At 48.7% G+C, this 27,547-nt stretch overlaps 1 protein-coding gene across 1 annotated transcript in view; it reads left to right on the top strand.

The window, feature by feature from the left end:
• The window catches only part of GALNT14 (polypeptide N-acetylgalactosaminyltransferase 14), an 89,591-nt gene that overhangs the window by 7,245 nt on the left and 54,799 nt on the right, over positions 1 to 27,547 (top strand). Inside the window, exon 2 of the mRNA XM_053972484.1 lies at positions 25,861 to 26,030. Within this exon, the coding sequence (XP_053828459.1) occupies positions 25,861 to 26,030 (170 nt within the window). The remainder of the gene's footprint in view (positions 1 to 25,860; positions 26,031 to 27,547) is intronic.

Consider the following 27,547-nt stretch of genomic DNA (forward strand, 5'->3'; position numbering starts at 1 on the left):
CCACTTTCCTGTGCAATGAAAAAGCCATTTCTCCCCCTTGCTCTCAAAGCAAAATGTTCAGATTTTGCCAGCGATGTTTAGTGCAGTTGCTTACTAAGCTGCAATTAAATTGATTTCCCACCCTCTTTACCCTTTTTGGTTCCAGAATCTCAGCAGGAATCAGTGTTACAGGAAGAGTAAGCCAAGGAGGAGATCTTGAGCCCCATCTTCTGCTCATCTAAATCAGTATTGCTCCACTCTTCATATGTATTTCCAGAGGAGCTGGGAAAGTGAGGCTGCCTAGGTATAGGTTTTCCCATATAGCTGCTGCTGAGGTGGGGAGGGCAACTCTAGGTCAGGCTGGATCAGTCTGTAGGGTACCTGGAAGGCCTCCTGCTGTGGGATGGGCAGTGGGTGTCCTGGGAGTGGCTGAGGCTCTGGGTGCCAGTGGCACAGAGCTGCTGGGAGGAGCAAGAAGGAGGATTTCTTGTCCTTAACCTGTGCCTTTGGTGAAAATGATCAGTGGTGAGAGGTTCAGCTGGAGTTCACCCCTTTGATCATGGTGGCAGCATTAGTTGTACTAATAGTTTGCCTCAGTCCCGATGTTTGGAAACCCCTTAAGCACCTTGGTTAACCCTTCCTGCAGCCTGACAGAATGAGAGGTGTGGTGGTCCTTTGTGGGTCATTGGAGAGGTATTCGAATAAGGGACGATGTGCCAGTGTCACTTCTCCACAGGAGGACAAGATGACATGCTGGATGCTGTACTGTCCCCAGACAGCAGGTATGCAGATGAGTGGTGGCACTGGGACGGTGTGGCAGGGCTTGTGTCCCCCGCCAAATTCTGCCTTGCCACAAATAGGCAGAAATTAGTGATGATTTACTGCAAAGCAGCTCAAGCTCCAGCTTTGTGATATTATTTGGAGGAGCAAGTGAGCTAATGATTGCATCTCATCTCTGAAAGTACTGCGGGAAGTGCAGTGCCAGGAGAGAATTGATTCAGAAGCAAAACAGGTTCATTTTCAGATCAGGCTGAAAGACAAGGGAAAGAGATATTCTCCTTTATTTTTTTTCCTTTTTTTTTTTTTTTTTTTTTTTTTTTTTTAACTTTTGTTTTTTTCCCCCTCAGTCTCAAGTGAGACTGAAGGTCTTAGCCTTTCCCTCTTTGGTTTTCTTGTGGAAACATCAGCAATAAACCTGATTGGAAAATGATACGAGGAGAGCAGGGTTCATGCGGTGCAAAAACAAATGAGCTATGAAATCACCCTCTATTCTCCAAACATTATTCACAGAGCCAGGAAAATTGAGACGGATGATTCTTTTTCTTTTGAAGCCACTGAAGGAGTAAGTCCAAAGGATGTGATTTGGCCCATGCCAGGAGAGAAAGGCTGCTTTGTCCTGGCTTTCCAAATAGCTTTGCCTGCATTTAGACACACACCATTTCCTCCTCAAGGACCACCGTCGGCATCCGCCAGTTACAACCACACCTCATAACCCATTATGGAGACACATGGCTCACAAATAAGACATGAATATGTTCAGTGGTGCAGGCTTTGGCTGCAGCCCCCCCGGGCTGGATGGAGTTCATGCACATCTTTTCTTGCCTGTGTGTTGAATTTTTAGTTGCTTGTTGTTAGGTGAGATGGAGAAAAGTTGAGAGGGAGGAGTTACAGGTGTGAGCAGGCTCACTTTCAATGCCTGGCTTAGTTCTTACAAAACAGCGATTTAAAAAGAATATATTTTTATTTAAATGAAGTTTTTTCATCTGGGTCTAGGTAATCTGCTTTACCCAGTGGGTTGATTCAGGATAATTTAGGATGGAATAATATCCTCTGATATCCTTTGGGATCTGCCTTGGGGGATGTTTGGGATGCAGCCCTTTGCACTTTGACCTCGCCTAGATGAAATGCAGAACTCGGGGTCTGGTTGGGGTAGGCACATGGTTTTTCCGGCGAGTTGGACAGTGGGAAGACACTGGGAGCTGCTGGAGCTGGTGTGTGGGAGCCAAGCTGGGAAGGAGACTTGTGTAGCATAGTCCTGCCTTCAACAGGAATGGAGCTGGATGGAGAAAGAGCAGGAGGAGTCGTGGCATTCATAATGCCCGTTGCATTTTCCTGATGCCATAATACAGTGTAATTTGGAGAGAGGCAGACTCAAACATGCATTACCCAGCCATCTGCTGCTGCCACTGGGATCCAAATGGATGAATATACACATAGTGCTCGGAGTTAAACCGTGTACGATGTGTGGGCTGCATATGGTTTGCTCTTGGTGGTACAACAAAAATGCTTTGTGAAGAAGAACCTCCTGTCCTACCCTCCCATCCTGCAGGAAGATCTCTGGTTTAAGTCTCTTCAGAGTAAAAAGAACCAACCCCTGTGCACCCCTTGGGGATGTGCCTTCAGCCCAGCAGTGTGCTGGCAGCCATGTCTGCTGGCCATGGCATGAGAGGAACTGAGTTTGGGATGGAGACCCCTTGCAGAGGTGATGTGTGAAGGGTTTGGTCAGGAGCACTAGAAACAGCGAGAAAATGAAATATCTGAAAATTGAAATTAGATTTGCAAGTGGTGAGAAAGGGAGTCAAATTATGACAAAAGTGTTATGTTGCCTGGTGACGTGGCCTGTGTTACTGCACCTGGGTGTGGATGTGTCTCCTCAGCAGGGACCTCCTGGATGCACCTGCACACTCAGGAAGCACAGCGTTTCCAAAAATCAAGCATAAAATATAAACACAATCTGCCTTGCGAGGTGAGAGTGAGCTCCAGCAGGCATCTGAATGCTGGGGAAGGTCATTCAGATGTTGTTCTTCACCTGAGGCACCGCGGGATTCAGCAAGGTGAGGACACCTTCCCTCCTCAAGTCAATGTCAGCAAAGGAAAGACAGTTTCAATTTGGCCTTTGCAGGCAGAAGCTCTGCTCGCATGGGGGGAACAGCAGGAAATCGTGTTGGTGCTTTAGGGCACCAGCTGCTGGGATGTGGAGGGCAATCAGCCTTCCCCAACAGGCACAAGAGGTGTTCCGGAAAATGGGATTTCCTTGCTCTTGGTGCCTTGCTGCATCCTCGGGACCACAGCTCCTGCTGCCATCATTGTGGCCAAGTCCTGACTCTGTGAATGAAAGAGAAGTTTCATTCACAGAAGTGAAGCACATCTCTGCTGTGTAACCAAACCTTTGCACATCTTCTGTTTACCCAGAGCATTGTGGTGGGACAACAGCCGTAGCACTGGGGCAGAGCTGGTGCAGCAGCAGGTACAGGCCCAGCACGGGGATTTGCCCATGTGATAGCTGGAAATTAGCTCATTAAATAAAGTAATTTGCACCTTTTAATCTCAGTGATTCCTGTGTGTGGGCACTTGTATTTAGGAGAAGAGCTTATTCTGCTTCAATTAATTTATATCAATATGAACTGAATAATTAAAGGTGTGAATGAAAGGCCAGGTAGCTAATTCCCTTCCCTCTGGTGCACAGGCTGCACTGAGATAACCTGGGAGAGGGAGCTCCTGGCAATGCATATGTTAGTCCAGCCAAAAGAGCCAAACAGCCCTGAGTTTCTATATGTAAATGTCAACTGGGATCAACTAATTTTTGATGCTGATCTCCTTGTATTGATCTTGGTTTGTGCATTGGCACCAGCTGTGTTGTGTGTGGCTTTGGGCAACCCAGCATTTCTCTGTCTGAATGCAGGCTTGGCTCTCAGGATGTTCTCCCCATCTTCAGGCAGAACCAGGAGCCATTACTGCATCTGAGAGATAAAGCAGATAAATTTGCACTTTTTTTCATTGTTTCCAGAAGCTGTGTTTCAAGTCTGTAGGCCAGGAGTGGCTGTGTTTCACAGGTGTTTCATTACAGTAGGATGCCATTGATAACTGGCTATTTTTGCCTCAAAATCACAGGGAACTTTTCAGAATTGTATTAATCCAATGAAAGAGTAAAAACTTTAAAAGTGTAAAAGCTGGGGACATTTCTTCTTTGAGAACAAACTAATACTTGACCTAAAAAGTATGATATATCTGAAGTCCTGCGGTGCAGCTAAACTCATGCCATGCTCATGATTTCTTCTCTTCCCCCAGTAATCCTTTTCCAGTGCATCAGACAGGTACAGGACATTAATTTGCTCAAGCTCTTAACGTTTGCTCCATGTTACAGGGAGCCCAAATTCCACAAGAGGAAGCCACCCAATTCATGCCAGTGTGTGCTTAAGGGCTTTTGCCACGTGGGATTTGGTGTGGAGAGAACGTATGAGGAAGACAGTGCTCGCGTTTCCGTAAGCAGGGCTGATTTCAGTCCTGTAAGGACCACAGGGAAGTTTGATAATCCAGCAGCATGGTTCAGTGCCTTCCCTTGTGCTGCCTGGCTGTGTTCTTGCAAGGAGACACAGTGTGATTACAAGGGCAGTTAAATGCCCTTAATATTCACGCTGTTGGAGGGAGCATTACTCCTGCCGGCTCTGCTGTCTGCTGCTGTTTGCAGTAGCATCGCGTTGATGATTAAATCACCAATGCCACAGTGAATAGTGTGTGAAGCCCCTCCAGCCAGGAGATGCAAAGGCAGAGTTAAATCCCTTCTGTTTGTCCACTTCTTTTTTTTTTCTTTTTTTTTTTTTTGCTGTCTCTTAACAACATTTTTTTTAAGCAAACAAAGCACAATAGAACAGTTTGGAGCCATGAAACAAGATGGGAAATGAGCCCCTTGTGGAGAGGTTAAGAGAACAGGGCATGGGCACTGTGAGGGGAAGGAGCTGGAGGGCTCAGGGCAGCCCATGCTTAATGCAGCAGTGCTTGCATGCTTCTTCTCCTCGTCCTCTTTTCAGTCATAGATGGGAGAAGCAGCAAACTGAGTAATATGTATTTGTGTGTATACACTGGGATGTACATGGTGGTGCAGCAGAGCAGGGAGTGGCAGGGGGTGCTACGATTGTAGTGTGGGGAGGCTTTAGGAACTGAAGCTAGGGGCTGTTTTTTATGACAGAGCCCTGTTGTATCCTAACCTCTTCTGGGTGGAGAGCTGCTCCCACTTGGTGTTGGGTTTGGAGAGTGTTTGTACCCCATCGTGCCTGAGCCACTGCCACAGCTCCGATGTTTCTTTGTCTGGCACGGGGTTGCAGCTATTTCTCCAACAAAGCCTTGTCCCTCATGTGCAGCCTCGGTTGCCTCAGACAATTTTCAGCATGACAGGTATTTTAGGGAAAAGATCCAAAAGCAGATTCTTGGCACCCTGTTCCGTTTGTTGGTCTGCTCTGCATCCCGCTCTGTCCCCCAGGGCTGTGTTCGCACTTCCTTGTGTGCCTTTCTGCTCAGCCGCAGGTATCACAAGCAGCTGGCTTGTCTTGGAGGGGTCCCCACATTTCCTATTTGGCCCTAAATGTGCAGTGTCCATCCAGCCATAAAGACTTGGATTTTGCTTATGGGGCCAGGGGCCTAGAAACTTCAGTAGCTGTTTGGGACAGAAGTACTGAGCTGAGCATCCTCAGCTGCAGGGAAATGCTGGGGACTTTCCCAAGGCCAGCTCCCGGTGGCACTGCAGCAGCCCCCCTTTTTTGCAGAGGTATTGCCGGGCAGGAGGCTGGCACCTCCACAAATGACTTGTTTCCGTGGCCTGCCCTGCCGGTGTGGGTGAGGAGCCCTGACAGGGTGGCCATTAGCGGAGCTGTCGGGAAATCGCTCCCCGTCGGTTTGAGTTAGGGAGAGCAGGTGCTGGGAACGCCTGGCTGGGCGCCGGCACGAGCTGCGCTCAGGGTTCGCCCAGCCTCCATTGATTTCTGAGCTTGTCACGCTGTTCATTAGGAGAGGGAGAGCAAGCGAGGTGCTTAGCAGAAATGCTCCAAGTCGATCCTGATGGAGTAGGTTTCTCCACTGCCTGGTTAGGGGCAAAAAAAAAAAAATTCTTGCCCAAGTCTCCTCTGCTCATAGAGTCTTCAGCCTCAAACCTCCTGTCTTCCAGGAGTGTCTGGCAGGATCTGCCCTGGCACTGCCTTGTCCTTGCAGACTTACTGTACTGAGAGGGAGTGCAGAAAGTTGTGCTGCTGGTGGGATGATTTTGTTCCCTGTCCCTCCCTCTTGTCCTTCCAGGTTCCCACAGCTGGGTCTCTGTTGCATGTGCTGAGCTTGCTTGTGTGTCTTTTTCATGCTGGAGCTGCATTGATCGAAGCAGTAAATCAGCTGGCTGGTGCTGTGGATATAAATGATGGATGTAATGAACCAAGGGGGAGAAGAGGAAAAAAAAAAAAAGGAGGGGCAAACAGAAGGGAAAATTGGGAAGAAAACAGCATATTCAACAATGGATGGCCTATGAGATGAAATATCTGCCTTGGCCAAGGCCCCTCAGCAAAGCAGCATGGTCCTAGCAATGGCTGGAGGTGCTGCAAGGGGACCTGCTGGGGGAGGAAAAGGGGGTTTCCATGCATGCAGAGCTGTGCTGGCACCCCACGTTCCCCCTACACTTGCTGACAGCAGCTAATGGATGGTGGAGATAAGGATGGAAGCTGGTATCTGCCATGTGGGCTGCACCACAGGGCTGGATAGAAGGCACCAAATGGAGCTAAATCATAGGCCAATTTATAGTCTTGCTGGCTACAGCTGCAGGGAAGATTTGAGATACTATTGTTTGAATGTCTCTGCAGCTCTTAAGGTTGCAACCCCTTCATTTGCTTTCTGCCTTAGCTGGGTTTCCTTTTTTTTTTTTTTTTTGAGTTTTAAAGCACTTTCCTGCTGGTGAAAGGCTGAAAGCCCCCAAGGCTTAAGCCTTCTACTGATTTCAGCAGTTTCTAGGTCTTTGAGCTGGCTGTACTCTGTGTCTGAGCCCTGGCCCGTGCTTTGGAGATGTAGAAGGAGGTTTGGAGCTGAGTCAGTGGTATCTCCACCTGTGGGTTGTTATCCAGCTGAACAGAGCCTGGCAGCTCCCCATGGGCCACAAACCAGATGTTGTGTGGCAGTGATTTAAAGTCTCCGTCATTTAGAGACAAATCAGTGATAATGAATCTCTTTTTATAGAGAGGGACTTTGAGGCACGGGAAGATTTAATGGCAGACGCTCTGTAAAATTAGCTACTTAGCTAACTTTAGCAAAATCTTGGCCAAATTAACTAAAAACGAGCTAAATTCAGCTGAAATCATTGGAGAATTGTCAGTCTGGATGGAGAAAAAGCAGAAATTGAAGGGGAAAGTGAGGCGCTGGTAGCACTGATGAAGTTGTAACACCAGTTGGTAGTTCAGGAACGTGCCCCTGCCTTGGGTATGCTGCTGAGTTTTGGGTGTCTCATTGGGATGGGTCCTGGGTTGGAATAAATGAAGGTGGATGATGGGAAGTTATTTGCAGGGAGATAAGTGTAATTGCCTTGTGGACCTCACTGCTGCCAGGCTTTTGTGGCTTGAAGCACTTGATGGCTGGCAGCAGGACGATGTGATGCCTTCATGGTCACCCTCAGCCACAGCTTTTGTAAGAGGAGGAAAAAGAGATGGGGGAAAAAAGTGTCTCGTGACTCAGGATGGTATCTTGAGGGCAGAAAAATGGGGAAAAGCATCACTCCTAAGGGAGCTTTGTGTAGCTGTCAGTGCAGAGAGGTCTGTAACTTCCTGCCCTGTGTTGGAGGCAAGGTGCCTGGATGGATGGGTCGGGAATGATTCATTTTCTAAGGTTGGGTATGGAGAAAGAACAGGGCTATTGTAGTCTTGTGCCCTTGGAAGTGAAATACGAGGAAGGAGAGCTGAAGAAAAGCTTCTGAAGTGGCTGAAGGAGGAGGTGAAAGAGGGTAAGATGAAATCCAGTTCTGTGAGCCTGGCTGTTGGCCAGGAGGATGTGGTGAACTTCTGCTGTGTGCCTCGGGATCTGTCATGACCAGGAGCACTTAGGAGCTATTTTTCCTCCAGCAGAGCTACATCTTTCTGCAGATGTTAAGTTGACAGAAACAAGATGGATTGTTGCAGAAGTACAAAGGGCTTGGATGTACATTTTTCCCTTTATCCCAATTTATTTTTGAGATAGTTTAAGCCCCATGGAAAATTATCTCTGGTAGAGGATCTGGTGATGTGCTAGTGGCTTTCTGGATTTTGGCTTTTCCCAGAGACAATTCCAGTGGACTAACCAAGGGTGTCAGTGTTACTGGCCAGCAGTGGTGAAGCCAATCCATGGGGTCCCCATCTCCTCCTCTATTAGCTGGAAAGCTTATGGATCAGGAGGGACTGGAGTTGTGGTTTCGTGGATTGTGCATGCTGGAGCTAGCTCTTATCTGCCCAGCTTTTTTCAGCCCTTAGAGCTGGCAGAGTCATTTTCTCAGAGTCATTTTTTTCCGAGTGGTGCAGAGTCAGGAGGGCACGAGCCAGGGGAAGCCATGTGGAAGCATCCCTGCCTGCAGCAGTGGGGCTGGAGACCACAAAGAGGGACCTAAGGTAAACCCCAGAGCCTGCACTCCTAGGAGGGGTGACAAGGAAATGCAGAGCTGTGCAGAGTAGTGCAGGGGTTTGCTCAGCATTCCCAGTTGGCTTCTGGGACAGGAATTACTGTGAGGTTTTCAGGAAAGTGGTTTTGGGAAAAACATGTAGAGGGAGAAATACAAGTAATCTCTTAGTTTGCAGACTGTTCTGATAAACTGATGTGTTCAGGAGTGACAAACAGGTCATGCAGTTTTTGTGCTTCCTCCAGAAATAAACAACCCCTAAATCCCAAAACCCAGCACCATGCCATTTAACATGGTGGGTAGGGCAAGGAAGAAATACATCCCTCTGTTTCATTCACTTTCATCAAATATGTTATCAAGGAAGCATTGTTTAGTTTAGGAATTTATTTCTCCTCGCTGGAAACCCTCCACTGACAGCAGTCCCTGTGCTGGCTGGGCAGACCCTGGCAGAGGGTTTGGCAGTGCTGTCAGTGTTCAGCATGTGGGTGAATGTGACACACGGTTTCAGTTCAATAGCACCTGTCCTGGGCAGGGTGGGCTTGTGCTCCATCCTAACCTTGATCTTAGTTTTCCTCCTGCAGCTCCAGTGTGCCCAGTAGGAATATGGGGCAGCTGGGACAGGTCTCACGAGCCAGTGTAGTTTTTTTGGGTTTGTGGGTAATAATGAGCTGCCATGGGAAACAGCAGTTTCTTTTAAAGCAATCTTCTCTATGAAAGTCCCCTTGAATTTAATGAAGACTTAGAAAGTTGTTCCTGCAATTTTTATGCTGGCATATAGATATCCATAAAAGAGCCCTCCCGTAAATGGAACAGAAAGGAAACCATTCATTTTAGAGTCTGTGCATTTATGGATTGATTTTTACAGAATCCTATTAGTTTCACTGCCAGTAAATGACATGAGGACTCTATTTCAAACCAGACAATGTCAAGATACAGAGATGGGCATTAAATATCATCCCACCTGTTGCTGTTCAGCTATGCTGCTTGTGTCTGAGCAGAATGTAATGGCAGAGGCCAGGAATGCCAAGTCGATCTCTTCCAGCTCTTTGCTTTGTAAAATCATTAGGAGCCATGATAACGTAAGAGGCTGACATTACACTGGTTCAACAGCCCATTAAATATATCTGATCATTTTTGTGCAATGCTTTCTTAAAAGCAAAGGAATACTCTCCTGTAGCTGTTCGTGGTGCTGCTTTTGAGAAAAGAATAATTTATTATGCTCCTCTTAAATAAACAAGTTAGATACAATGAAAGAGACCCCCAACCCCATAAACCACAGACTACTACTCTTCCCCAAAATGCAGACAATTTCTAGATTTTTTTTCCTCCCTCTCTGTCAGGTAGAGGACAGAACATTCTCTCCTAACCCAGAGGGCTGCTGACAGCCTGGCTCTACCTGCCCATTTTACACTCTTCCTTCACGTGATGTTTGAGCTGCTGACAGCCAGATGGTTTCATAAACAGCCACCTCTCTTTGGACCAAGGGTAGCTCACCTTCCAGTGTCATTACCCAGCTCTCAGCTTATTAAAAATGAAAGCAGGCTATTAGTGTAATTTCCATTTGCCCCCTCCCTGTTTAAGCTCTCTGCTTTGTGCATTCCCACTTGATTTTTGGCATTGTGACTTTGTTGGTGGGTGGTTTTACTCTTTCGTTTCAGTTCCGGCTGCATTTGGTTTGTAGAATGTGGGGACTTTGCAATTAAAACCAAAACTGATCTGCGCACATTGAAGCAAGGCAGGAAAAGCAAGAGGCTGACACTTTGAGTGTGGCACAGCGAGTGGGAGACATTGCTTAGCCATGGCCAGGCCAGTCTCCTGCTTGGCCAGAGCAAATCTGGGATGCCTTACTGGACTGTTTGGAAAAGGCAAAGTAATGTGGAAATCATATATGTATATATCCATATTTTCCTATATATAGGTTTTCTGTAGCTGAGAGGGAAGAGATTGTTGCCAAGATCAGTGGTGTAGCCTCAGATGCCATGTGCTGTTTAGGGAGATGATGCTGCTGGTTCTCAGCCATCTGATCACAGACACAAAAATGTGCTTTGGAGTTGTTTCTCCTGTTTTACCTTTGTGGGCTGACCAGGTCACCCCTGAGCTGATGCTGTTGTTGCAATGGAGACTAGGAGGATGTCACTTCAGAAAGAGAAAAGGACCTTTTTGAGGGTCAGAAAAAAAGAGAAGGATGTTAATAAAAGAGCCTGACCCTGAGCTTATCGTCTCCCTGGCTGTTAGGCTGCTGCTCACATCCTTCATTCACTGTGTCTTGCAGGCTGTGGAAGTAGAGACCTGTTGGGATGGACCCTGGTGCCCCAAATCCCTGCTGTCCCCCTGCCCACGGCAGGTACCTGCCAGCACAGCCTTGCCAGGAGTGTTTTCCTGCCTCAGTGTTGGGGAGTGGTTTCTAGGGTTGGAAGAGCACGTGGCTCTTTCCTCCCTGGGCAGCCTTGGGCTTCCCCAGCGGAGTGAGCACAGAGCTCAGCTGCTCTGCCTGGGGGCTGGTGAGACTTGTGGTGAGCCAGCTCAGCTCTGAGCTCCCAAAAGTGCTGCAGATGCTTTGAGCTTGCCCTTTTTGACGTGTGTTATTTCTGAGTGCAGCAGATGCTGGAAGCTGTGTTTGGTGTGGGTTTGTGCCAGGGCACCTTTAAATTGCAGGGCTGAGTTCCTGGCAATAATAGGACTTGGCTGTAACATCTGTAGCCTAAATTTCATCCTGTCCCAAGGCTTCTGAGACTAGCTGGAGCTGGATTTTTAAAATTAATTTTTTTTTTTTTAATTGGACTGTACCCAAAGAGCTGCCACATACACCTGCAGCTCTGGGATAGCCCAGCATCTGGGCTAACAGCTTATAGCATATACCCAGTGGAATTACATCCCATGGAGAATTTCAGGGTCTCTGTGGGCCAAGCAGTCACTGTTCCACTCTTCAGCTGTCCCATCAGGACATGGAGAAAGGATGGGGAGGGCTGGGTGAGGCTGTGCTGTGCTCTGGAGGTACAGAGCAGGACACCTTGCACTCAGGTCACTGGTCAGTGCTCCCCAGTGGGAGGTCTGGGAATGTGGCCTAGAAGCCTGGCAAAAGGTTACTTTGCCACTTACTTTACCCAGTCTGATGGTGAAAAGCAGCTCCCTGGGTAAGGCTGTAATGAAAGTTTTGCTCAAAGCAGGGCTAAAATCCCATTTCTTTTGCCCTTTAATTATTTAATTTATTTTCTATATTTAACGTGCTTGCTCTTCATGAGTCAACTGAATTTTCATGTTCTTCTTTTTTCTCAAATATTTATCTGTGTTGGTGGAGGGAACATTTTAAAATGAGCTTCTCAGAACTTGCCCTAGATGCCCTAGTGTTTCTTCTGGCTGCTTCTGCTACGGAGTGGTTACTTGCTCCACATTTCCCACGTTTTCCCTGCTGCTTCCAGTGCAGATAAAATGTTAAATCAAAACACAACGAAGAATTTTAATTTTATTCCTCATCTTCACCACTTGGGAAATAAAAGGCTGGTGGGCTTAGCCTGGTGCTGGCAGCTGAGCCCTGCTCCAGTAGTGCTGGCTGCCCATTCCTATTTGGCATCGCTGAAGCTGGGCAGGAGTGAGGGATAAGCCACAGTGAGCCTGCTGGAGCTCAGCTGTGACATGTGAAATAGCAGAGCCCCTGCCAAATGCCCTGAGGGGAAAACCATCTTGTCCTGGTGTACCAGGATCCTGGTGCCTTTTAGCAGCCTGGATTCATATTTTAGAATAAGGAGGCTGTTGCTGCTTTTCTTTTTGTAGTCCCATTTAAGTAGGGAGGCAGAGTACAGGACTGTTCAACAGCCTTTCCTGGGTAACTTCTGAGGACAAGCAGGGTGCTGCCATGGGAATTGACAGCAAATCCTGCCTGCTTTTGCTCCCTGCCATCTTGGAGAGCTGGAAGTGGTGCAGAGGGGGGGTCACAAGGTGATGGCTGCTCTGCAAGAAGTAGCCTTAGGCTACTCAGTCTGGGATGGAGGATGGGGGTTGTGTTGCAGATCTGGAAAGTCATTTATGGCAGACAAATGGTGGATAGGAAATAGCTCCCATCTCTTCCTGGACAAAATCTGGGATTGTCAAAGAAAGTTGGCAGGGGCCAGTTCAGTGTGCTGGGACACAAGCTGCTTGTGGAGCCCCATACAACTGCATTTTCTGGGTGCTGAAAGTCTGGCTGGGTTCAGCAGTGACTGGACAAGAAGCATGGGGAGAAGGTCCAGACAGGGGTTAAATGACATCTTCTTTTTCCCCTGCTCCTCTGAACACCACCTTCCTCAGCTCAGCAGTTTTAGAGCTGGGTGGTCCAGCTGGATCCAGCTGAGCCCCCTGCTAGTGCAGGCAGCTGGGCAGATGTTTCTGTGCCTGTCTAGGACAGGGAGGAGGCTGCATCCCTGCTGGGGCTGCTGTGCATCCTGCTCAGGAGCTTAAAGCAGTGCTTCCCAGGGCCAGAGCACAGCACAGACCATTAGTCTTGCTGAGTACAGCTATGATTGTGCTTAGCACTGCCTTCCTATCTCTCCTGGCTGAACCGTAGAGCACTTTGCAATGATTAATTCAGCATGAAACTCTTAAGTGAGCATTATTGCCCCGTGTTAAAGCAGACATAAAGGTCGCTGGCAGACCAAGAGCAGAAACTCTCTGCCATACAGATGTTCACCAGCCTGGCAGTCTGTAGCCACCAGTAGGTCCCACTGGCCTTCTTTTGTCTCAGCGCGTTTTTAGGTGCATTTTGTTGCCCTTGAGACGTTGTTCCTTTTGCTGCAAAAAAAGGGGGATGGATTCAGATGCTGAGCTGTACCCAGTAGTTCGGGATTAAAACTCTCTTTGACTGCATAGATGAAAAGTCTTGGCTTGTGTAGCCGGTTATTTCTGGTGCATCTCTCCAGGCGTCTGCCTTGATGTGGGCAGCAGCAGCAGCAGCATATGCTGCCGGCTGCGGAGGGACCAGTACTGTCACCATCTGTGTGCAGGTTTGCTGGGGCAGTGGCAAGCATTGCTGCTGGGGCTCTGTGTCCCTGCCTTTCCCAGGGCCGTGCATGAGCCAGGGGCAGGTCATCCAGCTCAGTGCCTGTGGTGCTGTGTCCAGAGCTCTTCACATCTTGTGAGAGTTTTTCTTCTTTGGGCTCTAGCGAGGGTATAAAGATTATGAGACCTCTCAGGTGGAGCTTGTTCTCTGAAGGTGAAAATTTAAATCAAATATAAAAGCAGTCAGGTGGGTTTTTTACAGCCATGAGGACCAGTGCTGGTTGAGATGTCTTATACACAGCTGATAGGACCTTTACCCTGGCTAATGTGTTTTTGGGAAAGATAATGGAGTAGCATGTCTGCTGCTTGGCACATCTTCTCTATCCACATGGTTTCTCTTCCCTGCCTCAGGGAAGAGAAAAGCCTCAGTGTGGCTTTTGCTTTCTCCAGCATACCTCTCAAAGCCTGAGTGTACTTCCAGGCATCTTCTCCCTTATATTTGAAGACACACTGTGACTGGTGCCGAGGGTTGGGGTACCGAGGGGAGATAGAGACAGGCCTGGAGCTGGAAGAGAAGAGCTACTGGAGTGTGTAGGAGAGGGTAAGGATGGAAACAGATCTATGAGAAAAAACAAGCCCAGTGGATGCCTAACATTAAGAGAAGCAGCATCACCAATTTGGGCCTTGTGCTTTCAGGACCATCCAGACAATAGAAGGTTGTGTTTTGTCTCTGGTTACACAGGCCCAGCAGGGGTGGAGTGAGACACTTCCCTCCAGCAGCATGAGCCTCCTTTGGAGTTTCTAGTCCCCTGGTTTCCACCAGGAAGCCCAGCTGGAGACATGGTTCCTCAGCAAGGAGATTCCCTTCCCATGTAGCTGTGGCCCATTAGGCACTGTGTATCCAAACCTGCAGGCAGAGAAGCTGCATTAGCCAGGTCTCAGCCGTATCCCTCCTTTCCTTGCCTGCCTGGCCAGAGTTTGCCATCATCTTATTTCCCTCTGGCTGGAAATACTGACTCCTCATTTTCTTGCAGCTACTGCCAGGAGCAAACACGACCTCATTTGTATTATCCCATGTCTGATCGCACCTAATCCTTAATGCAGCTCTGCAGGCAAGGAGAGCATGTTGCTGCTGGACCAAGAGAGATCAAAGGCATGTGGATTGGGATGTGGCCCAGATGGGCGATGGGGCTGCCTAAATGTGGGTCCAGCCTCTGCTCTCCACTACTTGTGTCACATGGGGGACTTCCCTCTCTTCCCATGGCTTTCTGAGAGCAGGGAGCTTTGCCTTCAGCAGATGGTTCCCAGCTGCTGGTGGAGCTGATGTGTCCACCCAGCATGAGATGCTCTCCATGGAGGCGAGTCTGGGGCTGTTCCAGAGCTGACTCTCTGGGTTCAGAGATCCTGGTGGTGTTGCCTATCAATTTGTTTCTGGTAGTTGGGTGGACAAGCCTTGTGTGGTGACACCTCTGTGCTGCCTAGGCCAGTAAGTGGAACACGTGTTGTCTTGCCACCCAGCCGTGCTGCAAGGAGCTGTACCGTGCCCATGACCATTGCCAGTGTCCAAGCCTGATGCTGCCAAAGCATCAAGATCCAAGAGATTTAGGGCAGCTTATTTCTGCCTGGATTTGAGCTTTGCTGCTGGCTTGTATTGGGATTGCTCTGCTTGCCCACATGCATCTTGTAACAAAATGTCGTCTACAGGACTGCCCTGGTGTCTGCGTGAAAGGGGATGAGGTTTGGAGGTTTGAGACAGTGAGATATCTGGCAGGGCTTGCTGTTTCCACAGTGTGTGGAATTGTGGAGCTTAATGGGTGCATGCCATGAGCTATACTGCCTCGGTGGAGGAAATCTCTTCCTGTATCAGACAAGGGGACTGGTCCAAGCCCAAGCAGGAGCTGCTCACCAAAACTTCCATACTGTGTTTTCGTGATTGAGGAGTTCTAAAATGCTCTCTTCCTTATTGCAGTGAAAGGTATGTTTGTATGTGACAGAGACAATAACAGCAAAGCTCAGTGTTGGTTTCTGGTTTTTTTTTTTTATAATAACAGCAAAGCTCAGTGTTGGTTTCTGGTTTCCATCCAGATCCCCGTGCTCTTGGATGTTTTGAGTTTGCTGCATCAGGAGACTTAGCATGGGTTTGGTTTTTATGATGTCCGTGCTGCAGCTTCCGTGCCCAGACGTGGCTCTGCTCAGGGTTTTCCCATGCAAGCAGCAGGGCTGTGCTGCTGGAGGATGGCCAGAGCCTGGAGATCTGCCTGGCCAGGCCACACCAGCCATGTCCTGCTTCTGTTTTTTTCCCATCCCCAGCCAAGCCTGCATCAATCCAAGGCACAGCACTTGAGGCTCCTGCAACGCCTGTGCTCATGGCTGGCCAGGACCCACAGTCCTTCCCCAGCAGGCTTGATTATTTTCAAACTTGCTATACCGTCCTAGGGTGCATTTCTCACTAGCCAGCACTGACTTTTTTATTTCTATTACTGAGCTGAGATAGAGGAAGGATGGGCTGACATATGCTCCAAATTATGCTGCTGTATCTCTGGTGCTGTCAGTCATGGTGTACCCAGGCCAAGGATCTTGCAGACACTCCAGCAGCAGGTACCTAAGGATCAAAGGTTTAGATCTGTTCTTGCTGTCACAAATGTTTTATATCTAGTTTCTCCTTGAGGGGAGTTGGGGGGAGGATGGGCTGGTACATCTGAGGAGTACACGCACCCTGGAGCATCATTGCTGTGACCTGAGCTTCATCTCCCTGCACCTGTGTGTTGAGGACCAGCTCTGGGCTACAGAAACACCTTCCTCTGCAAAATGTGTGTGTTGAGATGAGGACATGGGTCACCAGTGCTTTTTGACAGGGAGATGGTGTCTGACAGGCGGGCACTGGCAGGTCCTGAGCTCCAACTGAGCCCTGAGAGTTTGCCCCACAGGTCAGTACCCCACAGACTCTGCTGCCCCTGCATCTTGCTGCATCATGTGTGTTAGGGCAGCTCTCATGTTTCCTGGTGATGCTTTTAAATCTATTGGAGAAGTCGAGCTTTCACCAGGAATTTCTCCACTGCTACCACAATAGCTGCTTGGTATGGTCTGGACTGGGCTGGGCTGCAGCACATCACTGCACAGTGGGCATATGGCAGAAAGGCTCTTTGCAAGGGCTTGGGGCATTTTGGTTAGTCACCAGCAAGGATTTTCCTCTGCTCTTCCCATTCTGTTAAGAGTGAGAGGTGGGAAAGGGGAAAAAAAGCCCTTGTACTGGGACTGCTCAGCAGAGGCCATGCTTCCACCCAGTGGGAGCCTTGTGACTTAACTGTAGGAGCAGGGAAGCTGAGGCATGGTTGGGGGGAGTCCAGGGCTTTTCCAGAACTGGAAATCAAGTGCCAAAGTGGGGACTTTGGTCTGATAGCATTTCTTGTCCTTGCTGAGTGCCTTCCTTGGAACAGGTTGTGCCTTGGTGCATCTCTGCTCCCTAGAGAAGTTAGCTGTCAGAGGGAAGGGGAAGGGTAAAGCTGGTGGCTTCTTAAAGGCAGCTAAAGCCATGCATGTAACTATCCTTTGTGTTTGCAATTATCGTATTTTTGTTTAATACCTATTTTTATGATATATGTGGTTTTTATAACCTTTCCCTCCCTTGGAGACACTTCACGTTTGTATGCTGCTGTTACTTATCACCCTTCTTGTTGCTGCCTGCCTTGGAAAGGTGGCTGCTCAGGGAAGGATAGTAGCATTCATTTCTACAGCTGTGTAAAGATCCTCATGGAAGCAATTACCAGATGGATTACCCCTAGCTTTGCTGCTGTGAAAAGGCCATGTTGGGTCAAGGATGCTGACTGTATTAACAGCACGATCCTTTCCTTCTTGGGAGGAGTGGTTGGGATTAACCTCCTCATTTTTAAAGGGCTGGGTTCAAAGCAGGATGTTCAGAGCAGGGATCTGCCTGGCTGGCTCCTTTATTCTTCCCTCCCTGTTCCCTTTTCCCTTTCCCCTGATGTGTCCTGTCCTGGGCTGTCCTCTGGCATGTGGGAGCCACAGCTCCACGGGGAAGGGGAAGACCTTCCCTGACCTCTGAGATGCTCCAGCTCTTTGGTTTGGTAGGAGTTTTGGCTGTTGTGCAGGAGGATGAGCAAAGCTCAGCTGGAGACTGAGTACAGCTATGGGCTCCTAAGTACTAAATCATCTGCTGCTCCTGCTGAAGCCTGGGAAGTCTGGTTCGACCTTCATGGCTGGGAAGCAGCTCATGTCTGTCCTGAAAGGCACAGAAGGAAAACAAAACACTGTCTGTCCATGTAGGAACTCCCTTTTGCCACTTTATTTACCCACCATTGCTCTGGGCTCTTCTCAGTATATTTGACCTCTTGTGATCCTGGGAATGTACTGAACCTGGCTGGTGTGGGGGCACATACGGGGTGTTGCCTTAATTTCTTTCCCAATTAGTGCCCTTTGTAATTGGTGATGACCTTTGGGGAGCAGCTCCTGCACTCACCCACACACCAGCCATGCAGCTAGCAGAGGATGGCACTGAGTGGAGGCAGTGGGCTGGGGAGGGGCTGCCTGTGGGGCACCAGTTAATGTGGCAACATGGCCCCAGAGATGCTCTTTAGCATCTCCTGGCACCCTGGTGAGCCCAGAGAGGGTTGCTGAGGGGATCCCCTTTGGCAGAGGGCAAAGGCATTTTTGGGAATTAGCAGGTGGAGAATGATGGCGAGAGAGCCCAGGGGAGCTGTGGGTATCCCACTGCTGATGGGAGTGGCAGTGGGAGCACTGGTGAGGGACTGTTCCCATCAGCTCAGGGGACTTGGCTTGGGAATTGATGCTCAACTCACTGTGGGGCTGCTGCCAGTCCAGATGTTTTCCACTTATTTGGGGTTTTTAAAACCTGAAATCTTAAAAAATAAAAATCTCAGTGAAAGCAGAGACTCTTAACATGTATTTTGTCTGGTTTGCCATCCAGAATTACTGTTTGTAAACCCATTCGAAGGGTTCACAGGTGCCGTGGACTTGGGACTGGCATTGCTCATTCTTTTCTTGGGGCTATGGGAAAACCCAGAAGACCATTTTTGGATAGAAACTTGGGGAGACTGATGCCGCCCAAGCACAAACAGTTGAACTGAGAAGTCCTGCAGCATCCCAGGAGATCTGTGGGCAGGCGTAGGAGGAAATGACCAAAAATCCTCTCCATCCTTCTGCTTTGACTCCCAGCACAGACAGAGCTGGGTCTTCTCTTTTGTCCAGTCAGCAGCTTGGTTTGTGCTGACCTCCTAAATATTCAGCTCATTATACACTCTAACGTATAAATAAAACAGAAGCAGGCAGCAATATTCTCCAGGAGGATATAATCGGCTTCCTTTCCTCTTTAATTATGCAGGATTTGTCTCCATGTGTCAGGCTATCCTATAGGCTAATTTATAATTTTAAAGAGTTAAGATCTGTGTTCTTTATGTAGTGAGACTCTTATGAACACACCTGATTTTGGGCATCCAAGATGAAAGAGCATCTTTCTAGGTAGAAATGCAAGGAATTTTGTTGCTGGATGTTGTTTCTAGAGGTCAGTGGCCTGCATTCCTTTCCATTGTCACAGAGAGGTACGAGGTTCTTCACTATGCTGGAGATGGTGAGGGTCACCATGGGAATTCCTGGGCTCTGTCTGGGGCGTATGATGCTGGCTGGCTGCTAGCATGCATTGCCTGTCCCTCTGTAGATAGAGGATGGTGGATGGTGCTACAGCCAGTGGATAGGAGCATTGTCCACATATGGAGCTCTGGCTCTGGCTGCCTGTGGGAGATGTGGATATATTTTAACCTGGCACCACTGCCAGTGCAGCAGTTGCTTGCTGATAAGTGTGGTGTGAACTCTGAGCTGACTTGTTTTCTCCTAAGGGAAGCCCTTGAAACAAAATTTGGCTTTTCATCAAAGCAATGAATCCGTCATCTTTCCCTCTATGCAGCTTGGAGTCCCCTGCTCCTGATTTGTGAATAAATTCCCCATTTTGGTGACTGCCCTGGCCATCCATTTTAAAATTAAAGCTTTGGTGCCCTTACTGGAAAAAGCATCAGTAATTCTCCAGTGGCTTTTCATGCTGTTATATTTGGCTGGTGACTTGAGCAGATTTAAGCCTCTGGAGGGTGTTTCAGACCATGTTTACTACAGATACAGACAAGAAGATACACAGATTGCTGGTTCTATCTGTGATTGACTTAATGGTGGCCCAGATTCCTTAGCCCTGGGTCAGCTGCTTGCACTGACTCAGTGGCCAACAACCTGAGCTGATGCTGGTTGAGCGTAGGGATGATAGGAGGAAGTGCTGAAGAGCCTTCTCCAAGGCCTTGAGGGGCATGTTTCCATCCAGGCTGAAGTTGCAGCTGTACTTTGTGAGGGTCAAGTCTTCTTCCAGTTCTTGAAGGTCACATCTTCTTCCATGGCCCCTTTCCAGCCTTTGTCATTCCTGTTGCCTGATGTAGAAGGTGCCTTGGTTGCGTAAATGTGTGTGTGCACCACAAGAGAGATCCAGGCTCTGCCCACACAAGAGGTAGTGAGCAGCAAGGGCAGAAAAGGTGGGGACAGTGTGGTCTTGGCCGCAGGGCCAAGTGAAAAAGTGGAACGCTAAAAGGTCCTCAAGGACTCATGCTCCCTGCTGAGCCAGCAGAGGAGGAGGAGATACTCCATCCTCTGAAGATGGAGCAGAATGCCTGTGGATGTGCATGAGCAGGAAAGGGTCAGTGGCAATGAGAAGCTTAATGTGAATGTTCAAAGCTTCTCCAGGGACCCCAGCTCAGGGCAGGCTTTGCTGGAGAAGTGCTTTGCTTTAATTAGATATCTGTATTAATATTTTATTTGATTTTTCTTTTGTTTTGTTCTTACTTCCCCCAAAGTGGGGTCAGAACAGACTCAGATCAGAAGCTTTTCTTTGAAAGAAAAAAAAATCACCTCCAAGCAGGGGGAGGTGCTGGTCTTCCTTGGAGCAGGGTGGGATCCTGGATCTGCTGCATGTCCCCATGGGGTCGCAGAGGAGCTGCCACCAAGGTGTTCATGCATGTTGTGCCCAGGTACCAGTGCAGGAGGAAGAGGAGTTTTACAGCCCTCAAATAAATGAACTGGAGCTATAATCTCCATGGGTCAGAAAACTAATTAGGGCAGATCATGGTCGGGCCAGCTACCTCCATTCCCAGTGTGTGATTTGTGTCAGCACAAAGCAGGGCCACTGAGCTAGTGAAGCACATAAGCAAGTACTTAACTTCAAGCATTTAAACAGGGGTTTCTGTTGGTTCCTACAAATGCCTGGAGTCACTTAAGTTTGTATTTATACAAAGTGCTTGACTGGCTTAGGGATTGTGCAGTTTGGGGAAGGAGGGTAAGAGGAAAGAGGTGACTTCCAGGGTTGGTGTGAATTTGATGCTGAATGCTACACACTGGAGGATGTGATGCAGGATGAGTACAAAGCCTATTTTCCAAAGACCCACAGCCTACTTTTGCCACCACCACATCCTTTTTGGATGGGACAGAGACTGGCTGTGGTGCTGCCTGTCTCCCCCTTGTATCCTAGGGCTGAGGCCATCAGGATGCACAGCACTGCTCGCTCAGGGCTAAGCCGAGGCACTGGGCTCTGGGATTGAGAAAACTACACCAAAACTTGATTGAAGGATCTCGTACCTCACTGCTCCATCTAGGTTATTCAAGGATGAGGCAGTCTGACACTGTCCCACTTCTTTTCCCTCTGATGCTGCTGTCCCTCTTAAGTGCACGTGCTGGCACCAGGGGACAAGGAGGGATGAGCCCTATCCTGTTTGAAGTATTATAATCCTTTCAGATGGCATTAGTGCCTGGGCCAGCAGCAGCTCTATAATTGAACCTCCTGTTTGCAGGGGCCCTGTGCTTCAGTGAGACTTCTAAATCTCATTTGTATAATGCCTGGTTGCAATTCCTACTGAAAGATTGCCCTCTGCCTCCAGTGCCCCCGAGCCTGCTGAGCACAAGGGTGCTCTCGCTGGCAGAGGAGTGACACAGCGTGACCAGGCAGCAGCATGCTGCATGGCATCTGAGTTTCCAGAGCTTTCACATGTTTATTGGACCTTGTGATAGGCTGATGTAATTTTTAATCTTCCCCTCCCCTCCTGTTTTTTAATGCCTGAGTCCCAGGGAATGGGCTCAGTCAGGCAAGTGCTCAGTCAGGTGTTATGTCAGGATGAGATTTTTCAGGGAAAGCTAGGTTTGAGGGGGAATCAAGGTAAAGGCACATTTGGCTGCTGCCAGACTCCTTTGGGGTCATCTTTGTACCTGCACAGGCAAAACCCTTTTTCTGGCCAAATGGGTTCCCTGGAAAGCCTTATCAGCTCTGCCAGCCCCCTGGGCTGGCTTGGGTTTGCTGCCTCTTGAAAGGATGCTCATGGCTCTGGTCCGATTCACTCTGGTCTGAAGGCAGACCTCAGCAGCCCCAAAAGGAAAATGGCTCTTATTTTAGCAAAGGCTTAAGTTCTCTATGTTAAAACAGCGCCACAAAAGGAGAAAGTGAATCAGAATCTCCCTTTGGCTCGCACTGCCCACTCCTTGTCTTGCTGGGCAGCTGGAGGCTGGCCCTGAGGTGGTGTGACCTGCCTGTCCCCAGTCACTGCTGGCTCCTCTTGGGAGGCTTTTCACCTGACATGCCCTTTCAGTGCTGGGCTGCCTCTGGGTGCCCAAAGTGCTGCCACAGCTGCCCGTTCCCTGCCCAGTGTCCAGCCTGGCCTGGCCTCCCATGCCCTGCCAGGGCTGCCTGCCGGGGGACGCTGCGGGCCCGCAGCAGCCGCAGCCGCTGGGCTGCTTGTTCCTCCTTCCCGCTCCAGCGATCCCTGCTGTACTGTAATCACACAATTATTATGCCGTTAAAATGTCATATTCACAGAAATCCACATAAACAAGGCATTAGCAGTTGCCAGGAAATTGTAGTTTTACTGCTAATGACCCATTTTCCCCCCACAGCACCACTTGTTTTTTTCTTAAATATTATTTTTCCCTTCTTTGTTTCTTTGGTATTTTTTTGTCTTGTTTTGTTTCTGAGCTGTGATTTAAGAGGCAGATGACAAATTACATCTTTGCACTGAGAGGCTTTTAATCTTTAATGTACAGTTACAGTGAAAAGCTGCCTCTGTGCCTGCTCTGGGCTGTTTGCCCTAAGCCAGTGAGGGTGATGGGTGGTTTTGGAGGAGGTGCCTTTAGTGGGTCATTTTTTGGGGGGTGCTTTACTGAAATGGCAGAGAAAGCTCTTGGTGAGGCCTGCTCTTGGCTGGGTGCTAGTGTGAGATGGAAGCTTCTCTCCACAATCAGTTTTGTCCCTTTCTTTTTGTGGGTGTCCTTCTCCGTGACCACCCCTGGGTACTCCCAGTGGTGTTGGAAGAGGCAACACTTGTTTGCCAAGAGCAGACAGCCACCCCTTGGATATATTTTTCTTTTCTCTCCTTCTGTTCATTGAGTGTCTTGAACTCTTTTAAGCGTTGACTGTGTTTCCTATAATTAATACCAGTCATTAAACTGCAGTGTTGAAAGAGAAATTACCTAATTCCAAGAAAAAAAAAAAGAAAATTTATTACTAGTACGTGAGAGAAAATGAATAGGAAACTTGGAGAGATGAGCCCTGTAGAAGATAAATAGAAAGGCAAGTGGAGTATTGACTTGATCCTTTTCTAGTGCAGGGTAATTTGGCCTCTAAAGTGAGTTAGATCATAATAAATTAAATTTAGATTTCTGCACATCAGTTAAATAACTCCCAAGACAGAATTCTGGTGTGGGGAAGAGGTGATAATATGTTGTGGAAATATTATAATGAAGACCTTATCTGGTAACCTGTAACCAATGTGCTGTCCCTGGATGAGCACAGGGGATTTCTCCTGATGCTTTATTTCTCATTCCCTGTCTTGGATCAGGTGCAGGTGAGAAACAGGTGAGTCCCTGTGTGCAGGTTGGTGAGGTCTCCTGTCTCCTGCTGCTTGCACAGGTGGGAGCTTTTCATGCTTTCCTGCTTTGAGCAGCTGTGTTTTGCAGAGGTCAGTGTGCACCTGTGTCTGAGCTGAGCATTCTGCTCCAATTTCAGTTACCTTTTTAGGGAGGCATGGGATGGAAAGAACACCCAGAAGATTTGGGTGGGTGATGTAGATCAAAAGCAAATGACCAACCCCCAGTATCTACCTGTGGCTGAGGAAGTGAACCCAATCCCTGGTCTTGTTTTGTGGCCAGATAGGGATTAAAATAACTCTTTAATCTCTGGCATCTAGTTACTGTAGATCTCGGGTGTGTATTTAATTATTCAGTATTTAGTACCCATCCCAGTGATAGCTTTCCTCAACCCAAAAAGAACCTGGGTGAATCAAGGTGGGCTGATGTCTCTCAGGTGGAGATTGCACAGGAATATTAATTAGTCACTTTAGAGTAAACCAGGAATGCAACCCTGGAATGCAAGGTATATCCAGAGCAGGATGAGAAGTGAATGCTGCAGGCTAAGGCACTGGCAGTTGTCCATTTACTGCTGGGACCCCACCCCTGGTAACAGCACATTAGTGGAGTTAGATGGATGCTGGGAAAATGCCATCCCAGACTCTGGAGGACCACCTTGCCATGTGCCAAGCCTTGCTTCTGCTGCCTGGCCAGAGCATTGCTGCCCTTGTAGCAGGTGCAGAAACTCCAGTTTTCTTGAGGGAATCCACCAGCCCTCCCACCTGAGCCATCAGATTCTTGTCCAGCTGCACCCTTCTAGCTGATCCAAGGCTATTGAGTGTAACTGACATCACAAAAACCAAAACAACATATATACACACACACATCTTACAGCCTTAAGTGCTGTGTGGCCACTTTTGAAAGCCATCTCTCTTATTAAATTTGATAAAACCAACTTTTCTTTTTCTTCACAGCATTAAAATTTAGGGACTGCAGCTCCGGTGGTTGTTTCAGCAGTGCCAGGCCTCCTGGGGTCATCGTGAAATCTTATAAACATCAGGCTGTCGCTGGCTCCGCGATGCAATCGCCTCACTTTTCCCTGATCTTTTACTGCGGTGCTAAATCATGTTTTGCAAGATGCCTTAAAAAAAACCCAACATAAACAGCATTTATCACCCTGTGCACGTCGGCCCTCCCGAAAGTCCGCAGCTGGGTTATGTGCGTCCTCCTCATAAAACTCCTGCAGGGACCGTACTGGTTTCATAACTTTCTCCCAGCCTTGAATAACTTTATTCCAGTCCTGAATAACTTCCCCTCAGTATGGCTGGTGACTCAGGGGTTTCTTCTGATCTTCTCACACTGGGGTGGGTGCTGGAGGAGGTCCTGAGAAGGCCATGGGGTCACACCAGAGGAGGATGGATACAGCCCTGTATCTGGAAACCTCTGCATCCCTGGAATTTCTTGGCTGTTGGGAGTGTTCATGTCACTGTAACCCAGAGCAATGTGGGGCATTCTGTGGCTGGAGGTGCCTGGCTTGCTTCTGTGGTGGTTCACTTGCAGGAGCCAGTGCTCCCTCCTCCCCTTTCTGTGACTACAAAAAATGCACTGCCAGATGCGAGTAAAATCAATTATGGGATAAAAATCGCCCTTTTCAAAAGCTTCATTTTGCACTATTAGCAGGCAAAATCGGCTTTAAGATGGTGTGAACTGAGGAGGGAAAAAAAAAAAAAAGAAAAGCAGAAGAAAAGATCAATTATTGGATAAGATCACAATTTTCTTTAGGGTTGAGATGTCTGTAAATGTTTGCATCTCTCAGTGTTACAGGTAGGCCGAGATCAAAGAGCTTGTGCTGCTGTAGCGATGAGATCTTATCGGCGCTGTTTTGTACTGGCTGCCTCAGACACTGCCAGAGGATGCTTAAACCCCTGACAGCTTCTGCTGCTCAGGGATGCTTCAACTCCGACAGCACCGAGCCATCAAGAAATGCTTAAACCCCCCCCAAGGTTGTTGAAGCTGCTGGGTAACCCCAAAATGTAGCTTTTCCATCCTTCTGGAGCGAGGGGGACCACACAGGCACATGCCTCCCTGCTCTTCTCCCTGCGGTAGGGCTGTAGTCTTCAGTGGGAGACATGTGGTGGCAAAGATGGACTGAAACTGGGCTGGGAGCATGATGGTCCTGTTGCTGGAGCTGAGGCTAGGATGTGGCTGTGGAAATGTGGGATTACTCCTTTCCTTCCTGAAAGGTTATGGGGGCAATGGGTCATGTGATGTAAAATACCTTTGTTTTTTGCCTGGAGAGAAATGAAAACCCTTACAAAAAGTTTGTACTCTTATGTTTTCTTGAGATGGTGCTGCTTGAGAGGGGCATCCACCAGAGACCTGAATTTGGGTTCAAATTAGTCATTTTAATTCAAATTGGAAGTTCTCTTTGACGTATTGTTTCAGGACATAAGGACAAAAAATAAACCCTGAAGACCTCATGGGACTCCTCGTTAGCCTGCTCTTGCAGCGCCTGCCCGAGTTGCAGGGCTGACCGATGTCCGGCGGGGCTTGGGAGGACCTCTGGAGTGGGGTCAGGTGTCCTCCGGTCTCTCCTGTCTCTAACGGGGCTGACTTTGTGCGCACAGGAATCGGACGTGGACTGGGACGACCTTTGGGATCAGTTTGAAGAGCGGAGGTACCTGAGTGCCCGGAGGTGGAAGGGCGGCGAGGACCCGTACCGGCTCCATGCCTTTAACCAGCGGGAGAGCGAGAGGATCCCCAGTGACCGCGCTGTCCGCGACACCCGCCATCACAGGTTCTGCCTCCCCCTGGCTCCTCCTGGTCTTCCTCACCAAACTTCGTGGCGTGGGGCGTGCTCATGTTCTCCTTCAGGGTGCTCTTGGGATTGGGTCTGCCTGGGTTGTGTTTCTGGAATTGGGTCTTTCCCCTTGCTTGATTTCTTGGCATGTCCAGAAGTCTTAAACCTGTTAATTGAAACCATATAGATTATTCCAGAACCATAGGGAAAGGAAGGAAAGGCCTTTATTTTCCCTTCAGAAAAGCAATGGGTTTGCAAGAGCAAGCCTCACTGATGGGCAAAGTCTTCACTGGTGCTGGGAAGTCTTGCTCTGCAGATGCAATGGGGTGATACAAGGGGGATAAAATAACTGTTGAGCATTGAAATTGCTCTGCAGAGAGAGGAGTGGGGAATAAGGGATAATTGCTGAGTGAGGAGGAGAGAAGGGTAAGAGCTTGTTGGGTTGCTAGCTGCTCCAGCACCACTGAAGGTCAGAAATATCCTTTGGTGCCCAAAGGAGATCTTGGGAAAGGCAGGGAGGATTGCAGCAACAGTTGCCTTGTAGACGGAGCTGCACTCCCCTGTCAGTGTGAGAAGGGTGGGGTGGGAGTTTTGATGCAGCTTTGCTTGCTGAGGTCTCAGCTGTAGTATCCCTCTGGTTGTCTTTCCAAACTCACTGGGGAAGAGCTGCCCTTCCTGCTGAAGGTCAATTGTTAATTGTTAGTTTGGGGTTAATTGTTAGTTTGCTGGATGGGGTGATGCGAGGATGTCCCGGTGGTGAAGGAAAAGCTCTCAAGGTCTCCTCAATGCAGTTTTCCTCCTTGTCCTCTGACGACTCAGCATATGCCTGGCTCCTGCTGTCAGTCACCAGTCCACAGCCGGTGCAAGCTCTTTCCATGGAGCTGTGCCTGGCATTATGTCCCAACTTGCTGGCAGCAGCTGTCTCTACTGCCTTGTCCTGGGAGCCCTTTTGGGGAAGTCCTGCTCTGGTGGAAGCTCTGTGCTGGACCCAGCCATGGCACCCTGCTGCCTGTGCTGCACCCTGCTCCCAGGTCAGTGACTCCACTCCTGACATCTGACCCAACTCTGAACTTCCCCTATTCCAGTTCAAATGCAGCACTTAGGCTGAAATGCTGAAACAGCACAAGTTCCCCAGCCCTGTAGCAAGCCATGTGCTTATTTATTTATTTAGCTTCTTTTTGTTGTAAGGACCAGATGCTCCTTTCTCCGGAGAGGAGCTGTCAGCCCTGACGGACGCCTGTTATAGCTGAGCAGAGAGCGAATGTGCTATTCCTGGAGAGAATTAATGCCAGGGATATTAACCATCTGCCCTATTAAAAGGGAAGATTGGCTCCGTTGCCCCTTGTCTACCCTCACTGTGTGGTGGCAGCCACCTTGTTCCTGGGCGGGCAGATGTGGCACTGAGTGCTCCTGTGAAAGAAAAGTTCTCATTAAGGAGGAAGTGAGGGCACAGCACGTGGGAGGGGCTGGGGCTAATTTAATTTGTTTCCAATTTCCTTAACCCGGTAATTGGA

Source organism: Vidua macroura, chromosome 3 (assembly GCF_024509145.1).
Source record: "Vidua macroura isolate BioBank_ID:100142 chromosome 3, ASM2450914v1, whole genome shotgun sequence".
In the NCBI taxonomy this organism is placed as follows: domain Eukaryota; kingdom Metazoa; phylum Chordata; class Aves; order Passeriformes; family Viduidae; genus Vidua; species Vidua macroura.